This window comes from Symphodus melops (genome assembly GCF_947650265.1).
Source record: "Symphodus melops genome assembly, chromosome: 7".
Taxonomy (NCBI): domain Eukaryota; kingdom Metazoa; phylum Chordata; class Actinopteri; order Labriformes; family Labridae; genus Symphodus; species Symphodus melops.
Window position 1 is genome coordinate 22,672,083 of NC_136697.1, and position 15,675 is coordinate 22,687,757.

General features: G+C 40.4%; 1 protein-coding gene across 1 annotated transcript in view; it reads right to left on the reverse strand.

Moving 5' to 3' along the window:
- LOC306827211 (receptor-type tyrosine-protein phosphatase mu) overlaps positions 1-15,675 on the reverse strand; it is a 149,685-nt gene that overhangs the window by 60,961 nt on the left and 73,049 nt on the right. Inside the window, exons 8-11 of the mRNA XM_079348881.1 lie at positions 8,277-8,585; positions 6,753-6,862; positions 1,211-1,412; positions 452-554 (exon numbers count right to left, since the gene is read on the reverse strand). Coding sequence (XP_079205007.1) covers positions 452-554; positions 1,211-1,412; positions 6,753-6,862; positions 8,277-8,585 — 724 coding nt within the window. The remainder of the gene's footprint in view (positions 1-451; positions 555-1,210; positions 1,413-6,752; positions 6,863-8,276; positions 8,586-15,675) is intronic.

Below are 15,675 nucleotides of genomic sequence, written 5' to 3' on the forward strand. Positions count from 1 at the left end.
GCATGACTTACCCAACATCTTTGCATTTTAACAGAACCGCTGTACTTCTCCCTCATAAAGGACTAACACAACATCAAGACAACAAAATTCCTGCGTTTCTCCAGGAGCCTGTGGTGGCTCATGGTGGGCAGCCCGCTACATAAAAGACATGTAAAAAAAAAAAAGAGATCCTGAAGCTAGCCTCGGCTGCACCTAGTTTTGTTCTCATCTTCAAAGGCTCTGCTTCTTTTTCACAGGATCAAAATCCACAAACAAATGAGAGTCTTACAATAAGTAACTGAATTCCCTGGTAACTTCCCTGCACACTGGGGGTATTGATAAACACCATCTCTTTGATAATGTCTTCTTCCTGATGGTGTTTCCTGGAGTTTTAATATGCTAGTCTGTTGTTTTAACTGTGTGCTGTGTGTGTGTGTGTGTGTGTGTGTGTGTCCTTGTTATGAAAGCCTACCTCACAGGTGCACCTCTGCTCTGAGCAGGTTTAAGCAGCACAGTGACCGTGCTGTCCGTCTGGTTTAGAGAGGTCTCCTGGTCATACGCCGGCATGGAAGGAGCTAGGGAGAAAACAGGACCAAAAGGGGTTTTAATACCCTGCAAAGCAAAACGCAAACTAGTTCTGTTCCATTATCAAGTCTGGCAGTTTTCTTACTTTGGCACAAAGCACTTACTGCCTTGTGCTTTTATAGCAACAAAATGTAATTATTGAGTATTGCAGGAACAGAGCAGTGAAAAACTTGCTACTGTCACAAAAGGAGGTCTTTAAAGTAGCGCGTGTAAAATCTGCAGACAACAAGAAAAGGTGCCAACTAGCCTCTGATCGACTTCTCAATCACTTACAGTTTTCGTAAAGTAAGAGCCGCCATGTTTATGGGAACTCAGAGCACATTTTGTCTCTGGTCAATGTGCTTAATCTCATGTAATATGCATCAGCAAAGCACATAGAAGTCAATTTACAAAAGCATATCACTGATTCACTGTCAGAGGAATTTTACTTGCTCATTGAATGTTTTTTTAAAAGCAGACAGACAAATTAACTCTTAAAGACAAATAATTATTAACAAGCAAAGTTCAACTGATGCAAGTTTCTAACTTTGTCCTAGATTTAGCATGTACACATTTGTACATACAGATCTTTAGTGACTGTTAAATGGTACACTATGTATTCAACATTATCAACACACTAAAAGGCCATGCTGTTGACCCCCCTGACCTGAAATCTTGGTGGTGAACTGGGTGATGATAGGCGGGCCGTAGCCTTTGGCTGTGCTAGCGCGCAGGGTGAAGGAGTATGTGGAGCCTGGGTAGAGGCCTGTGAACATGTGGGTGGTCTCGTTGCCCAGCTTCACGACTTTCCCGCTCTGGTTGGAGAGGTCCAGCTCGGGGTCAAATGAGCTCACTGCTTTGTAGGAGATCTACGAAGGAAAGAAATGAATATTCCAATAGTGGCCTCTGATACTCTATGCTTAGTGCTCTTCAGCTAGGGGTGATTAGTATTCATTCAATGAAAACATTTTACATGGGAGGCATCCAAAAGGTCCACCAAGCATTCAGTGAGCTCTCTGTGTTGACGTTTTGTATTGCACTCATGGTGGAGAGCATTAATACCATTTCTTACATATTGCACTACTCAGAAATACCAAGAAGCAAAAAAGGTATCTGGAGTGCTTCTTTTTTGCCTCCAAATAAAAAAACTTGTAATGAAAACCAGTGCCATTACTCTGGAGCTAAGATTATTTTCTTTTTATTGATAAAAGTCAAGCTTTGACAAGATAAAAAAAACAAAAAAAACAAAAAAAACCCTCTTCACTGTATGACGAATGGGCTAAACGGTACACTACTGATGAATAATCTTCTGAACCTCAACCAGCATGCGAGCAGCAACATTTGATGATTGTTGGCCAGGTAGTTTCTGTTGTTCCACCAGTTCATACATTATTTAAATAAACAATTTATGATACTACTAGATTATTTTACAGGTTCCAAGCATTAACTATGTGAAAATGTTAGTCATTGCTTATACTTTCAATCTAACACTGTCAAAAAGAACATTTTTATTGACTAATTTGGTTCATGATTAAATACGATGTGGACAGAAGATTCTACTTCCGCCTCACCCAATTTTGTCTGTAGATCCCCAGTGGGCACCATCACACATGGTTTGAGTGAATGTTCAACATTCTTACACTATGTTCTCAAAAAGGTCTATTTACTCCGGTTATGTTCAATCTTTTAGTCCACCATCACCACTTAGTTTGTAATATTCCTCACCTCCTTTCTAACATTGACCTGTACTTTGCATTTGGAGCTAATTAGCATATTATAGCATGCTAATGTGCTTAATTGAAATGTTGAACTGGGTAAATATTGTATCTGTTAAACAACAGTATTGTGATTATTAGCATGTTAGCATGTTATAACTAGCAGATACACTGATACAGTATCTCAAAGTGTCACCTTTCTTAAAAAAATCCAAGTTCAATAGCAGGCCTATAGATAATTGTGATCAGAATGCTTTTAAGTAAATCAAAAAAGAGTTGTATTTTTGGGAGAGAGAGTCTTTTTTTGTTTTTTTTATATTGTACTATTACAAAAGTGTGAATGGCCGTTTGTATGGTAGACCCCAATAACAATAGTCAATGGCTATACTAAGAAGACGAAGAAAGAAAGCAACTGCAGTATTGATGTGCATGTTTGCCGACTTTCTTTAGTTTTCATAAGAACATTTTGTTTGGAATATCATTTTCACTTACTGTTGAATCTAATAACATAATATATTCATGTACCATGGATTGTTAAATAATGTGAAAATAGTAACATAAACATCGCACAACTTATACCAATAGGCTAATAGCAAAACTTTCTCTCTCTCTCTCCGGTGTACAACTCAGTTAAGTCAAATGCCACTGGCATTATTTTATTATTTTGAGAAAAGACGTTCTCACTTCATGTGAGAGCTTCTGACTTTATGTCAACAAAGGCTTCAGTCTGACATTTCCAATATTAGCAAGCTACTAAAGGTCTGTGTGGAGGAGCTGTCTCATCACACTGCTGCTTTTTTTTTAACTGTAAAAGCAGAAGTTTTTTTCATCCATTGCTGACGGAAGCTTGTGGTTTCAAGGAGAGAAGAAAATACACTTAATGTTTTCCTTCCCCATTAATAAACACAGGGAGCTCTGGAGGGAAGCATTAAGGTGAGTGTTTTTGCTAATATCCATTTTGAATAACTGTAAAGTCCCACTTTAAGAAAATGCCTCTGCTCGTAAAGGAAAACCTCCATTATAATTCCAATTAAGGAACACAAAGGGAGTCGAGAGTGCCGCATAATTTGTGTCCATCAAGTTCTGAAATGCTTGGAGGCCTTCTCATTTAGTCTTCGTCCATGAAATGAGTCTGTGATGCCAAATCCTATATCATAACATTTCAGGGAGAGGGATATGAAATGACTTGTCAACACTGGGCACAAGCACAGGTTTGAACAATTTTTATGGAGCCGACAGGGAAAATAATGTAGTGAATTTAGAGAATATGTGAGCAAATTAACACTAGGCGTGCCTGTATCTATTACTCGAACTGATATATTGAGCTTTTTAAATCAAATGGGCTGAATTTTTTCTATCCAAGGGAGGTAAATGTCAGATTTATGAAGCATTCATAAAATATAAAACCCTTTTATATTATCTCCACCAGCTTTATTCAGAAAATAATGAAGAAAGCTAAATAACTCTTGATGTGAGACACTCTGCCTGTCTTAAAATGAAATAACTGATGCAACGTACAAAAGATACCATTTGAACCTTCCAATGCAGAGCCAAAGCAAATATGAATCTCAATGAGGGATTTGAAAAAGGCTGCATGTTTTATAAGAGAAGTGGCTTTTAAGGACAATAGCGCTACTTAATAGCAGCTTTGCTTTCCAGAAAATGCCATTTATTTTCTATAATAGAAGCTATTTCCCTAAAATATAATTGGATGCACAGCTTTTATTTACAACGGCATAAAAAAAATGCTGCATCACTGTTCATTTCTTCTGCTAAATACAGCTGTAAATCTCAAGTCAAAACTGAAAAATCTGCTGTATAGCTTTTTAAAGATGCTCGCACGTGCCTGTCTGAAAAGTTGCCAATAAAATGACAGCTGCAGAGCTTGGTCAAAAAGAAATGGAGCTGAAATCGCTTTGATATCAGGCCTTGTCAGAAATATTTCTCTGTGAGCCCTTTGATAATGTCAAATCAAAGCAAAGTCCTGACATATAAGAAGCAACTTCTGTGGAGAAGTGGCAGAAGACATTGTGAGGTTACTTTTCTAAACCTGAGAGACAGGCCTTAGCGGTGTGAGGGGGGAACACACCTGGAGCAAGCTGCTGGCTTCCTCGATTTTGCTCATCTGTCACCCTGAGATGAATATTAAAACGTGTTCTTACTCTAATATATAACACTTGTGGTTCTAGATGATGTTTGGAAATCTATAATGATGCTTTAAAACCTGTAAACAGCAGGATTTTCTTTTGGGATTTATTGTTTACTTCACTTAGACACATTTTACTGTTAAGGCTCTCAAGGCAGAGATAGGAAGAAGTAATTGCAGAAGCATATGAATACAATAGAGTTGAGTGGGTATTTTATGAAATGAAACACAATTGCCTCTGCATAAATATAAGTGAAGCTGGCAAAGCGGGGACACAAACAGATCCATTTGTTGTGAACGCTTTTACGTGCAGCATGAAATTTTAAAAAGATAAACATCGCAGACATGTTGCTTTAAAAGTGATTAAGTGAGCGGTAAACCTAGCGTTTTATTGGACATTGTTTTCCAGCACCTCTAAGTGCCAAAGAGCCGTGCAAAGAAAACAACACTGCACTACACTCAGTTGAATAAACACGGCTGCATTTCTGACTGAAGGACTTGGCCTGCTTTGATTGAAATGTCTCTGCGCCGCTAAGAGAATATCTATTTTATATTTCATGGTGCGGCAGTGGATTGAGCGACCTATACAATGACCCTGATTGCATGGCTTTGATTCAGTGATGGTGTAAGGGAACAGCTCTGTCAATGATTGCTAACCACGTCAAAATATCAGGCGTGAGCAAACGGCAACAAGAGCGAGAATCAATCTGTGAGAAAGGCTGGAGGATTACTTGCACCTTAAGCTGGTTAAGATCAATGTGTACATAAACCATGCGTGTGTGTGTGTGTGTGTGTGTGTGTGAGTGAGAGAGAGAGAGAGATAGAGTGTGTGTGTATTTGTCTAGGGTGTTTCTATTATTCAAGACTTAGTGCAGCTCCTGGACAAGGCTAGCAGTGGCTGTGTGCAGCAGTATGTCAACATTTGCTTGGTGCTGAATCGTGATGTGTTCGAGGTGTGTTTCAGAGATTGTATTTTCTTCAGAGGTCGTGCTTCTGTTGAAAGACAGAAGATGAGGGCAGTTCACATTTCATGTTACCCTGGTAAAGTGATGAGCAACAGTGAAACACACTTGGATGGTACTTCATAAAGGAGGAATGAAAAAAACTGTTAACGGCAGAACATTTTTAGAGCTAGGCAGTCAAATCTGTTTAACTTCTCTACTGAACCTCAGCTTGAAATTCATAACGAGTCCAAATTGAGTCAATGATTTGTTTTTTATCTTTATGTACAGAGCCAAAAATGTTGCTAAGATGCTGAATGTTTTGAACCTTAGAAGACAATTCGTGAGTTTTTGTGAGAGGAAATTTGGTAATTTAGTCCAGTTTACAGGAGTTCTTTTTTCCCTCCAAGTTTCAACTTAGATCTGCCCTCCTGTACTTTGATTGGAAAGGAAACCCAATAAGTTATAAAATCTGTCTTTTCACAAAGGAGTCTGTTGATGTTGTTGACTAAATGTCAACAAAGATTTCATTTTCTAACCCAACCATGACCTTTTTCTTATCCCTACAAGTATCTCGAGTTGTTCTGCTCTATCCAAACCAAGCATGTGCTTGTAAGAATAACAGTTGAGTTAAGTGAAGGGACCAAATTGTGTCATATAAAGGTAAAAAATTAGCACACTTGACAGTAAAAGCAGTTTCAGGAGCACGACTGAAACAAGCGTAGTACTTGTTGTTTTGCATGCTGCTCTCATCCAGATCAAGGAAACTTGAAGGACATTTAGTGTGCTGACTCTTCTGTCTCTTTTTGGTATGAAGGGAAACACAAGGGTTTGGAGAGAAACAATAAGCCATCAATAATATGTCTTTTACTTGATGTAAAACCCTTCAGCTGTAAGCACAGTATGGCTACATGAAGAGACATCCTCCTTACAGAAAAAAAGATGCATCTTAGTGTAGTAAGACAACTGAAACACACAACCTGACCTGACTGGTTTTTCAAGGTTGGCTTTGAAAAATAAGGTTCCCATGGAAACTTGGTTAAAGCTGATCCGAACCAGTTTTATTGCACAGGTTTTTCCAAACCTTAATAAAGTGTCTGATTTAACTGGTGTTCTCACTTCATGAAAAACACAATCCCTTTGTTGTGTGGAATCTCAGCAGTCCAGCAGCTGGATCTAATTCCCAAAGCCTACCTTCAGAAAACAAAATAAATCAAATGATAAAAGAAAATGTATTTGAACTTTTCTCTACCCCTCTTCCCATCATGTTAAAAAAGACTCAAAGACATTCACTTCAGCCAAAATAAACTGAGGCAGGAAAAAAACAGCTTGATATTTAAGTCTGAATGCTACTCCAAAGAGTGATCAATACCTACTCAAAACTCTAAAACTCTCGTGCTCCTGTACCTCATACTGAGTGATGATCCCGTAGGTCTGCGCTGGTTCTCTCCACTTCAGGATGATCTTCTCCTCATAGGCACTGCCCTGAATGGACTCCAGAGGAATGGCTCCTGGCACTGTGGAGAATCATCACATTTCATAAAAACTAGTGGCAGAAAGGACATTTTCAAGGTAAAGAAAAACACATCAATTTCATTTCTTGCACATCCACTGGTTTTTTTTCTCTCCATCTTATGTGCATGTTTGTCAATTAAAAATGTTGTCAATAAAAGTTGGATAAAAACATTTTCCACTTAGCAGCTTTTTGCCTTTCCATTTCATAAAACTATCAATAGAAGAGCTTTTTCATGGACCTGCAGTACACACATTGCCATTAAATCTGAGAGCTTATTCTAAGTGATAAGTGTTTAATAACACAAAGCAACACACATGAACCAGTAACCCTCTGGGATTAGTGGCAAACTTGATCTTTTTTGCAATGTTTACTCATACTGTGATACTGGCAAAGATACATGGTCCTATAACACCTCAAGCGAATTGCTTTGAATGTGAAAGTGAACAGAATGATGTTGAGATGTCTGCCTTTTTCAAGAGTTATCTTCATGAATGTAACCACAGATACACCCTGCCTCGACACATGTTCCCATGGGACCCTACACACACACACACACACACACACACACACACACACACACACACACACACATCCACAGACACGCAGCAGTCAGATACTGAGAAACAGTTGCCACTTTCAAGTTCCGAACCACAGATATCTGAGCCCGACATGACAAAGCTCTGTTTTCGTCAGCTGAGCCTGTTTGTTATCTGGCGGCCGGGGGTTTCTTGAGACTTCTGTAGAGTTCATTTCCTGTGTGTGTCTGCTGAGGCAACACAGAGCATCTTTCATCTTTGAGGGAGGTGAAACAACCATGTGACACAGATGCTTGCTGTTGACTCGGGTGCTCTCCTGGAAAAATATCAGGGAAATTCTCAAACCTGGCCTTTTTGAAAACTGTTTGTGGCCAGGTGAGAATTAATCAACCTTTCTATAAATCAAAATGTCACAATTTTAAATAAAAATGATGGGTCCCTTTTTTTTTATTTTTTTTTATGTTGGAGTGGACATGCTTTAAAAAAAAATCTGTTTGATAAAATAAGCTGCTTGGTTCTCGTTTAATTACAGTTTTGTGTTACTGGCTTCTGTGTGTTTGACAAAGAGCTTTTAAACCTCAGTTTTTAAATGTGCTATTTACATGAAGTAGGTGTACAAAAGATTAGGTAGTTTAAAAGAAAGCAATTTTGTAAGCTAATCAATAGCTATTTTCTTTTTCTTTTATCTTTGTTGTTTTGTCCAAACACAGAAAGCAAAGGAGGACAATGAAGACTGGCATTTATATCTGACAGTAGTGTTTTACCTGACCAATACCTTTTTTGTATAATTTTTAAAAATGTGTCATGAAGAATCAGAGGAGGAAAATCATGTCATTCTTGTAGACCTGTTCAAAAAAAGCGACCCTGCATCCCACTTACCGTCCTCGTCCGTCTGAACCTCCATCTCTGTGCTCTCCTTCACTCCTTCTGGATTGCGTAAAACCAGTTTCACACTGAGGTTGGTGAAGGGCGTCAGATTGTGGATGGTGTGTTGAGGATCTCGGCTCTGGGTGTCGTAACAAACCTCCTCCCGGGTCTCCTCCTTGCCCGCCACCCTGGAGCGGTACTGGACGGTCAGGTTGTAGCTGTGGCAGCGGGTCACATTGTAGCCCAGAGACTCCCAACGCACAGTCACCTGTTTGGATTGGATGTCCACCACTTCTAGCTTCTGTGGGCCGTGCATGGGCTCTGGCGAGAAGGACAAAGAAAGAGGAGTGTGAGCATACATCAAGATAATCAATTAGGCTGTATGAAATGGCAGGTATTGGAAGATGGTTTAAATAAAATCAGAGGAAATTACTGAGGTCTATGCCAGGGCACAGGGAAGACAGTGTTCCTTTGGGTCAAAGAATATCCAATACAAAATTTTCCGTAACACTTACAACCCAGTTTGTACTTTTAAACATATCGAAGTATTATTTCATCTGTTTGAAATTCATATTTCCAAGAAAAAATATTTTAAAATTTAAAAGCCAAAGCCTGATACTGCAGCTTGCTACATCCTGCCACCGTTGCTAACTTGGTCTCACAGCAGTTGCACACACCAAGGCATCATTGGCCTGCTGGTGGAAAACCCTCAGCAGGAGGTGTATCATCCCTTCAGAGCGTGCCGTTCCTCTGCTCCTTCTACGTCTATTTAACTCTCTCTCTCTCGACCATCTTACCCAGTGGCGGTCAGCCATTAGCAGCACACTGATACACAGTCAGCCTGCCTGTCAATCCAGGTGGGATACAACCCCCACTGCCATCCTATCACCTCTAATCACACAGGCTATGTGTCTCTTTGCCTTTTCTCTACTTTTCCATTTTCTCCTCTATCTGCTCTCCCTCCGTCTCTTTTCTCCCCATTTCCTTTCTCTGGCCAACCCTTCTTCTGTGTCTCCCCCATTTCTATTTCCACTCTCGCTTACTCTACATTTTCGCCCTCTCTCTCTCTCTCTCTCTCTCTCTCTCTCTCACCTATGGGAGGAAAGCAGCCCAAGCACAAGGTAATGGGATCAATTTCCATTCCAGGTTAAATTCGCAGTCCATTTCTCTGGAACTTAACACTTTACCACCTATTAGGAGGAGCCAGGGCTCAATTTCCCTCGTTCCCCAGGAGACACAGTCCAGCAATTCAGAGGCAGCCACGGCAGCCATGTTTAACATTCTGGAGGTGCACAGGGTGGAGACTGGACTTGGGCTCCAGCATGTTGTTCATTTCTACTGGCTGTACAAAACACTCAATAAACAAGCAAGAATCTGGAAGAAACAGAGCCGTGAACTTTTTAGGACACAGTGTGAAAAAAGTATTCTTCCTCCGATACTAATTTAATACCTTTGAAAAGATAACGTCTGGTTTGGGTTTGGTAAACTTAGATAACATACAAATAAAAAAAATATATATCAACATCTGTTTCAAAACCTCAGCAACAAAAATAGATACTATTTTTATTAATATTGGGCAATTTCTTGTTTTGCATAACCCAAAATTGCAGGCAAACTCCTGCCAACTGTCTATAGTGCATAAGTGCGTGTGCTCAGATAACTGAGATTGTATCCTATTTAAACACCTGATATCTGAAAGTATCAATAATTTGACAACCACAGACTGGTTTATTTAACAAATATTGTAAATACTTGGGCATAAATATTGCACAATGATATATAACGTTGTGCGCCACCACAGAACAGACAGAAATGTTTCTAAGAAGGTCATGACAGACTATGTACAAGTGAATGATAATGCCAGAAGAAACAGAGAGATAGAAAAATAAAGCTGTCTGCTAGTTGAATGAAAGATTGAACACTTTCAGATTTCACTATAGGCACAACAACAGATGTGATCTCTCCTGCGCTTCCACAGAGCAGATGAAAAAGCATTAAAAGGCCTGAAGGAGTCAGAGGAACAGTTGTTAAAGACGGAGAGGGATATCAATGAGCATACGGGCTAAAAATGAAAAAGTATGAGTGTAAAACGGGAAAAAAATCTTCACAGTCTTGAAAAAAAAAGTGCAATTATTTTCCTTTAAAGGAAGACTTGTCATATACAGCAGGTGTGCAAAATGCAGCATACTAACATCCTTGAGAAACAGCTTCCATAACACTTAAAACAACAGTGTTATAAGAAAGAAATGATCATGTATGCTGAGTGCTGCCTTGCATTATGGCTGGAAAAAAAAGTGCTTAATATTCCTAAAGAAACCTTTCTGCAGAGCTGTGTAGGAGTATGCCTTTGATAAAGGGTCTCTGACCTCCAATGATTGTTTCAATTTGAAAGAAATGTTAATCTTTGGTGGAAGCTTGAGTGTTAAGTCTTCTGCCTTCATAGTGATAAGCTAGAGGAGTCAAATATTCAGAATAAGGGCTAACAGACCCATAAGTAAGTCGACTCCCAATGTACGGAGATCGTTTGCTTCATTTTTCAAAATGTAATTAGACAAATAAAAGAGAAACACACAGCCATGGAAAAGAGGCCTCTACCAAAAGGTTGCAATGTTAGGAAAGCCACCCAGAAAATAGAAGTTTAAACCCCTTTATTTGCGGAACTATCTGTTGGCCGCACTCAGCAGGCAACGGTTACACTAAAAGCACAGAGAATTGCAGGGTGGCCAGGCACAGAAATCAAATTAAACCAGATGCTCTCAAAGTGACAAATGCACCAAAGTGTGAATCTTAAGCAGATGTGCACGAGTGGGCTGTGAGGAAGTCTCATTTCTGGAGCGTTCAAGGAGAATGTCACACTCCCATCTTTGAGGAACATCATAGATAATGTCCACTGCACCCTAAATCTGGCCAATGGAGAGGTGCCAACAAGAATGGGAATCACATGAGAGAAATTTATCTGCGGAGAGAAATAGCCTCTGCCAATGAAAATGAGGGGAATAAAAAAGACAAATTGAGTATGAATTCCTGTATGAATTCAAATTCAGCTTTTTGGCACCATATAAGAACATTATGCTGGTTTGCTGACAGTAAAGACACATCAAGTATCATTGGTCATCTAGTAAACAGCTCTTATGACTATTCTATAGCTTCTCCCTGGAGTTTAGTTGAGAAAAGGCTAATTGTTTGTGGCCCATTGGTTCCCTGTGGTGCAGATACCAGCTGTCTGAGGGAGGTAGTAAAATGTGTCGATCTGCGGCAGGAGCTCAATCACAACTTGTACCGCATGACTCAGAATGACATCATCTGCTTCATGAACAACAAGGTAGCTCATCCATTTCAGAGCCATGGTCACGGTTGACTTTGAAGGAGGAGAAAAGAAAGAAAGAAAAACACCCTGTACCCTCTTCACCTACTTAATCTGAAATAAACTGGTCCGGCTGAATGGCTCATATCTGTTATAAACCCTTTTGTGCATAGATGGAGGCTATGCAGCCTTTTTCCAAATAGGCCCCGAGGCCCATGAATGACAACTGATGAGATGAGACTATTACCCCAGTGTAGTGTGACTGCCGGTTTAGTTTCACTGACCGAGCAGTATGAGGCTCTAAATAAAAAGCACAAGCACAAATCAAAACAAGGAATAACAGGGCTATCTCTGGAAATCCATACTTTTTCTTCCACAATGCTCACAACGTTCACGCACTTAGGGCGACATTGGGGTGAAAGCACTGAAAATATGACTCTAATATCTCTCCAGTATGGCAGATATTTCCAGTGGAATAGAGTTATAATAATGGCTTTGAGAGCATCCCTTGGAGCAGGAAATTGCTGAGGTCTATCTTCTGCCAGGGCGAACAGAAGGAGCTCCAGCGAGAGCCAGATTGGTATTCCAAGCGGTGGACAAATTATCACCTGCCCCACACTCACCCATGTAATTGAATAATTTGAATTTGACATTTACATAGGGCTATTTGTGATTTTTTTGGGTCATTACAGTTTGACATTTAAATAATGTTTTTAGAAATTATCAGCACATTATTGCCTCTAGTTAATTTGAACAGGCCCTGCATACGCAGCTGAGGAGATAACATGATTTCCCGAAAACCAGAAACAAAAAAAACAACAACATATAACTGCACGTTGCAGCCGTCTGTCCAAGTGGGGGCTTCAAATGGTGCACTTAGCCCCTGGGTAGAGCGAGACATTAGTCCTGGATGAAAGGAAACAAATTGGGCATGTCCGGAGCGCAGCCACTTTACTGCAAAACAAATGCACGGTGTGGGTGTGTGTTTGCATGAGGGGAGACAATGTGGGTTTTAACAGAATAAAGGAGTGTCCGTTTGTGTGTTCAGAAGCACGGATCTGGTTCCTCAGCATCTTACTGGCTATACGTACAGGAGAACGATTTACTTATCAGATCTCCCTCAGGCTTCGAGGCGTTTTAGTCAGACGGAAAGCCGGGATCTTTATCAGATCCACATCGATTAAGAGCAGAAAAGCCGGGTGCTGGCGTAGACTTCCATCTCCCTGCTCAGCAAACAGAACCAGGAGGGGGAGGAAGAAAAGACTCACTTCTCCAATGATTAGAAACCACCAGCAAGTCAATGTGGCTCCTGGTTGCTTTCTCATCAGGATGAAACAGTGCTCAGGTTTGGGAGGAGAAGGAGGAGGGGGAGTGGGGAGCCTTGTGTTCGGAGATGAAAAAAAAAAAAAAAAAAAAGGAAATGTCGCGACTTTCGCAGAATGGCATGTAGACTGGCGGATTCCTCACAAGAGAATGTCAGCCGGGGCTTGTCACGCACAGGCGCCTTCGCTGTAGACGGCACCAAAACAACATGACAACAGGGAAGATTAAATCCTGGTCAGAGGGCTGTTTTCATGTAAAGTGCTCCATTCTAGGTCTGATATTGCCATCACTTATCTCTCTATTTCTGTGTGTTGTTCACTCTATTCTGTTTGAGCTGGGCAGGCAGGGAGGCAAGAACATTTGTTTGCCTCTTTCTATTACATCTCAGTGATAGCACTGAGGCCATTGAGGTAATGACATGGGTTTTACACTTAGGAAATCATTTTCATATCCCACAGAAGCGAGTCGTAATGATAGCTTTTGATAACCGACAATCAAAGCTCCATCACCCTCCTAGAGTGCTCCTCCATGCAATCCTCTGGAGGAAGAGAAAGACAGGAGGGGGAGTGGGGGGTTAAGAGGGAGAGATGGAGGGAGTCACTGTGTGGGTGGATGGGTAGGAGGGGGGAATGGAAAAAGAAAGCAAAGACAGAGGCAGGGGGAGGGTTGGAAGTGCCAAGGTTTTCATTGCTATAAAATGCAACAAGTCAAACTGGGCCTTGGGGTTGACACATGTACACATGTTATAATTGATGGCACTTTAAAATGCACTGTACACGGACCTATTGTGTTCTAACATTGCCCTCTACACCTATTACAAAGTCAGAGACAAATGCCCACGTGCTCAGGACACACACACACACTCACACTCACAGACAGACACTTTGCCCATACACCTTGGAGGCGTGGATAATCAGAAGGATTTATTGAATGGTGCTGGTCGCTCCTCACTCTATCAAGTCCTTCTTTATAGGCCTCATGATAAATGAGACTGCCATGATGGCTGAGGATGAGGGGCGGAGGGGGCCTACAACATGCTGGATCGAATTGAAACCACAGAATGAGGCAGAGCGTTGGGCTGCCACCTTGTCTGATGAACCCCCTGAAGCTGTAGGGGTGGAGATGAATGGGTGAACACCTTCCTGTTCGCAGCACTGAATAGAAAGGGAGAACTATTGCATGAGAGGGAGAGTGAGCTACTCGCGCAGGAGGATGATGCATGATAGGACTTAAGACTGTCAAGTCATACCAAGTCAGTTCTTGTCTTTGTTCATGATCAGCCGCCCTGTTGTATGCTGTCCTAAAATAGTGTTGCATTTAGTTGTTCACAAAACTGACAGAAATAGTTATGTCAAGGCTGAAACAGAAGAAGTTCAAACTCTAACAAAGTCTTTGTTTCCTTGCCTCTGTTAAGCCATCAAATCATGACATCAAGCTCAAGCAAACGTCTGATCCACAGTTTTGGGAGGTAAGAAAGAAAAAGTAAGATGAAGTCCCAGTTATCTCCTGTCAGAATGGTGTGTGGGCAGCACTTTTTACCATCAAATAAACAATGCTAAAAAAGAATGCTTGCTTCACTTTGAATTCTTTACAGCATATTTATTTTTTCAGAAAAGTCATGCTTAATTTCCACAATAAGTTTCAACCACTAAGCACTAAGCATTAAGTACTTAAGTCCACAGGAACCTTCCCAGGAAGGTATCTCCAATAACTAGCCTATAGTGTATGTTTTTGTACGTGTATGTGATTGGCTTGGGTAGTTTTGCGATAAAACTCTTAAGGGTAATAAGCTTGATACTATTTCTTAGCTAGCTGCTACAATTTGTTAGCTCCAACAAAAAGCTAAAACTCTGGCGATTGCAAATCTGAGTTTTTGACAATTATGTAAGCATAATTTCTGTGATTCAGTAGACTGAATTGTATTGCTGCTCAAATGTGTTAGCTACTACGCCAACAGTGAAATGCTAACAGCCTAGGTCACTAATTTGTTGCTGCCTGGGTTCAATTTAAGGTTAGGTTCAAAGTATAAATCAGCCTTAAATTACTAAATAAATAATGGTTACTTATGAAAGTTGATGTATGGTGTTGCAGGAAACATGGGTATTCTTTTCATTGAAGATGTATGATAGCTGTCTCAAAAGGAAGAGGGGTTGCACTTTTTGAATCAAAAAATGCACCAATCTGGTGCTAGAGCTCTAAATAGAAAAAAAATTGAATACTAGGCTAACGTTATGAATGTACCCATTAGCTTGCCTGATAATCCACAGCCCAACTGTATATTTGCATGAAATCAGAAATTTCATGAATTAATAATGGAAACTTTCTCCCATTGTGTTTTGCAACACATTGAGCAGTGCAGTAGTTTAAAGGCCACTTAAGCTAAGAGGGGCTGTACAGTTTATTCACCCCTTTCCTTCAGTAAAACTTTAAACAAAATGTAACTAACTGTTTCACTTCAAATACCAATCATCTGCCGCTGAAGACATCATAATTTATGATTTGTTTTTTAAAATCCAAATGGAAATAAATAGCTCAGTAGACAACAGGGTGTTAACTTTTAGTAGGTAGTCTTTCCTATCACTGCCAATTTAAAGGGATTAAAAGAACAAACCTATACAGTGAGTCTCTGGGGCCAAAGGTGATGGGAAGTGAGTGTCCACCAACCGGATGAAAACAAATAGACAGCCAGTTGATGGAGAGAGTAGAGGCAGCGGAGGTGAAACTGGTTAAATCAATCTTTCATTTCGTCTCCACCGATATGCTGTGCAGTGATTGGGGTCAGAG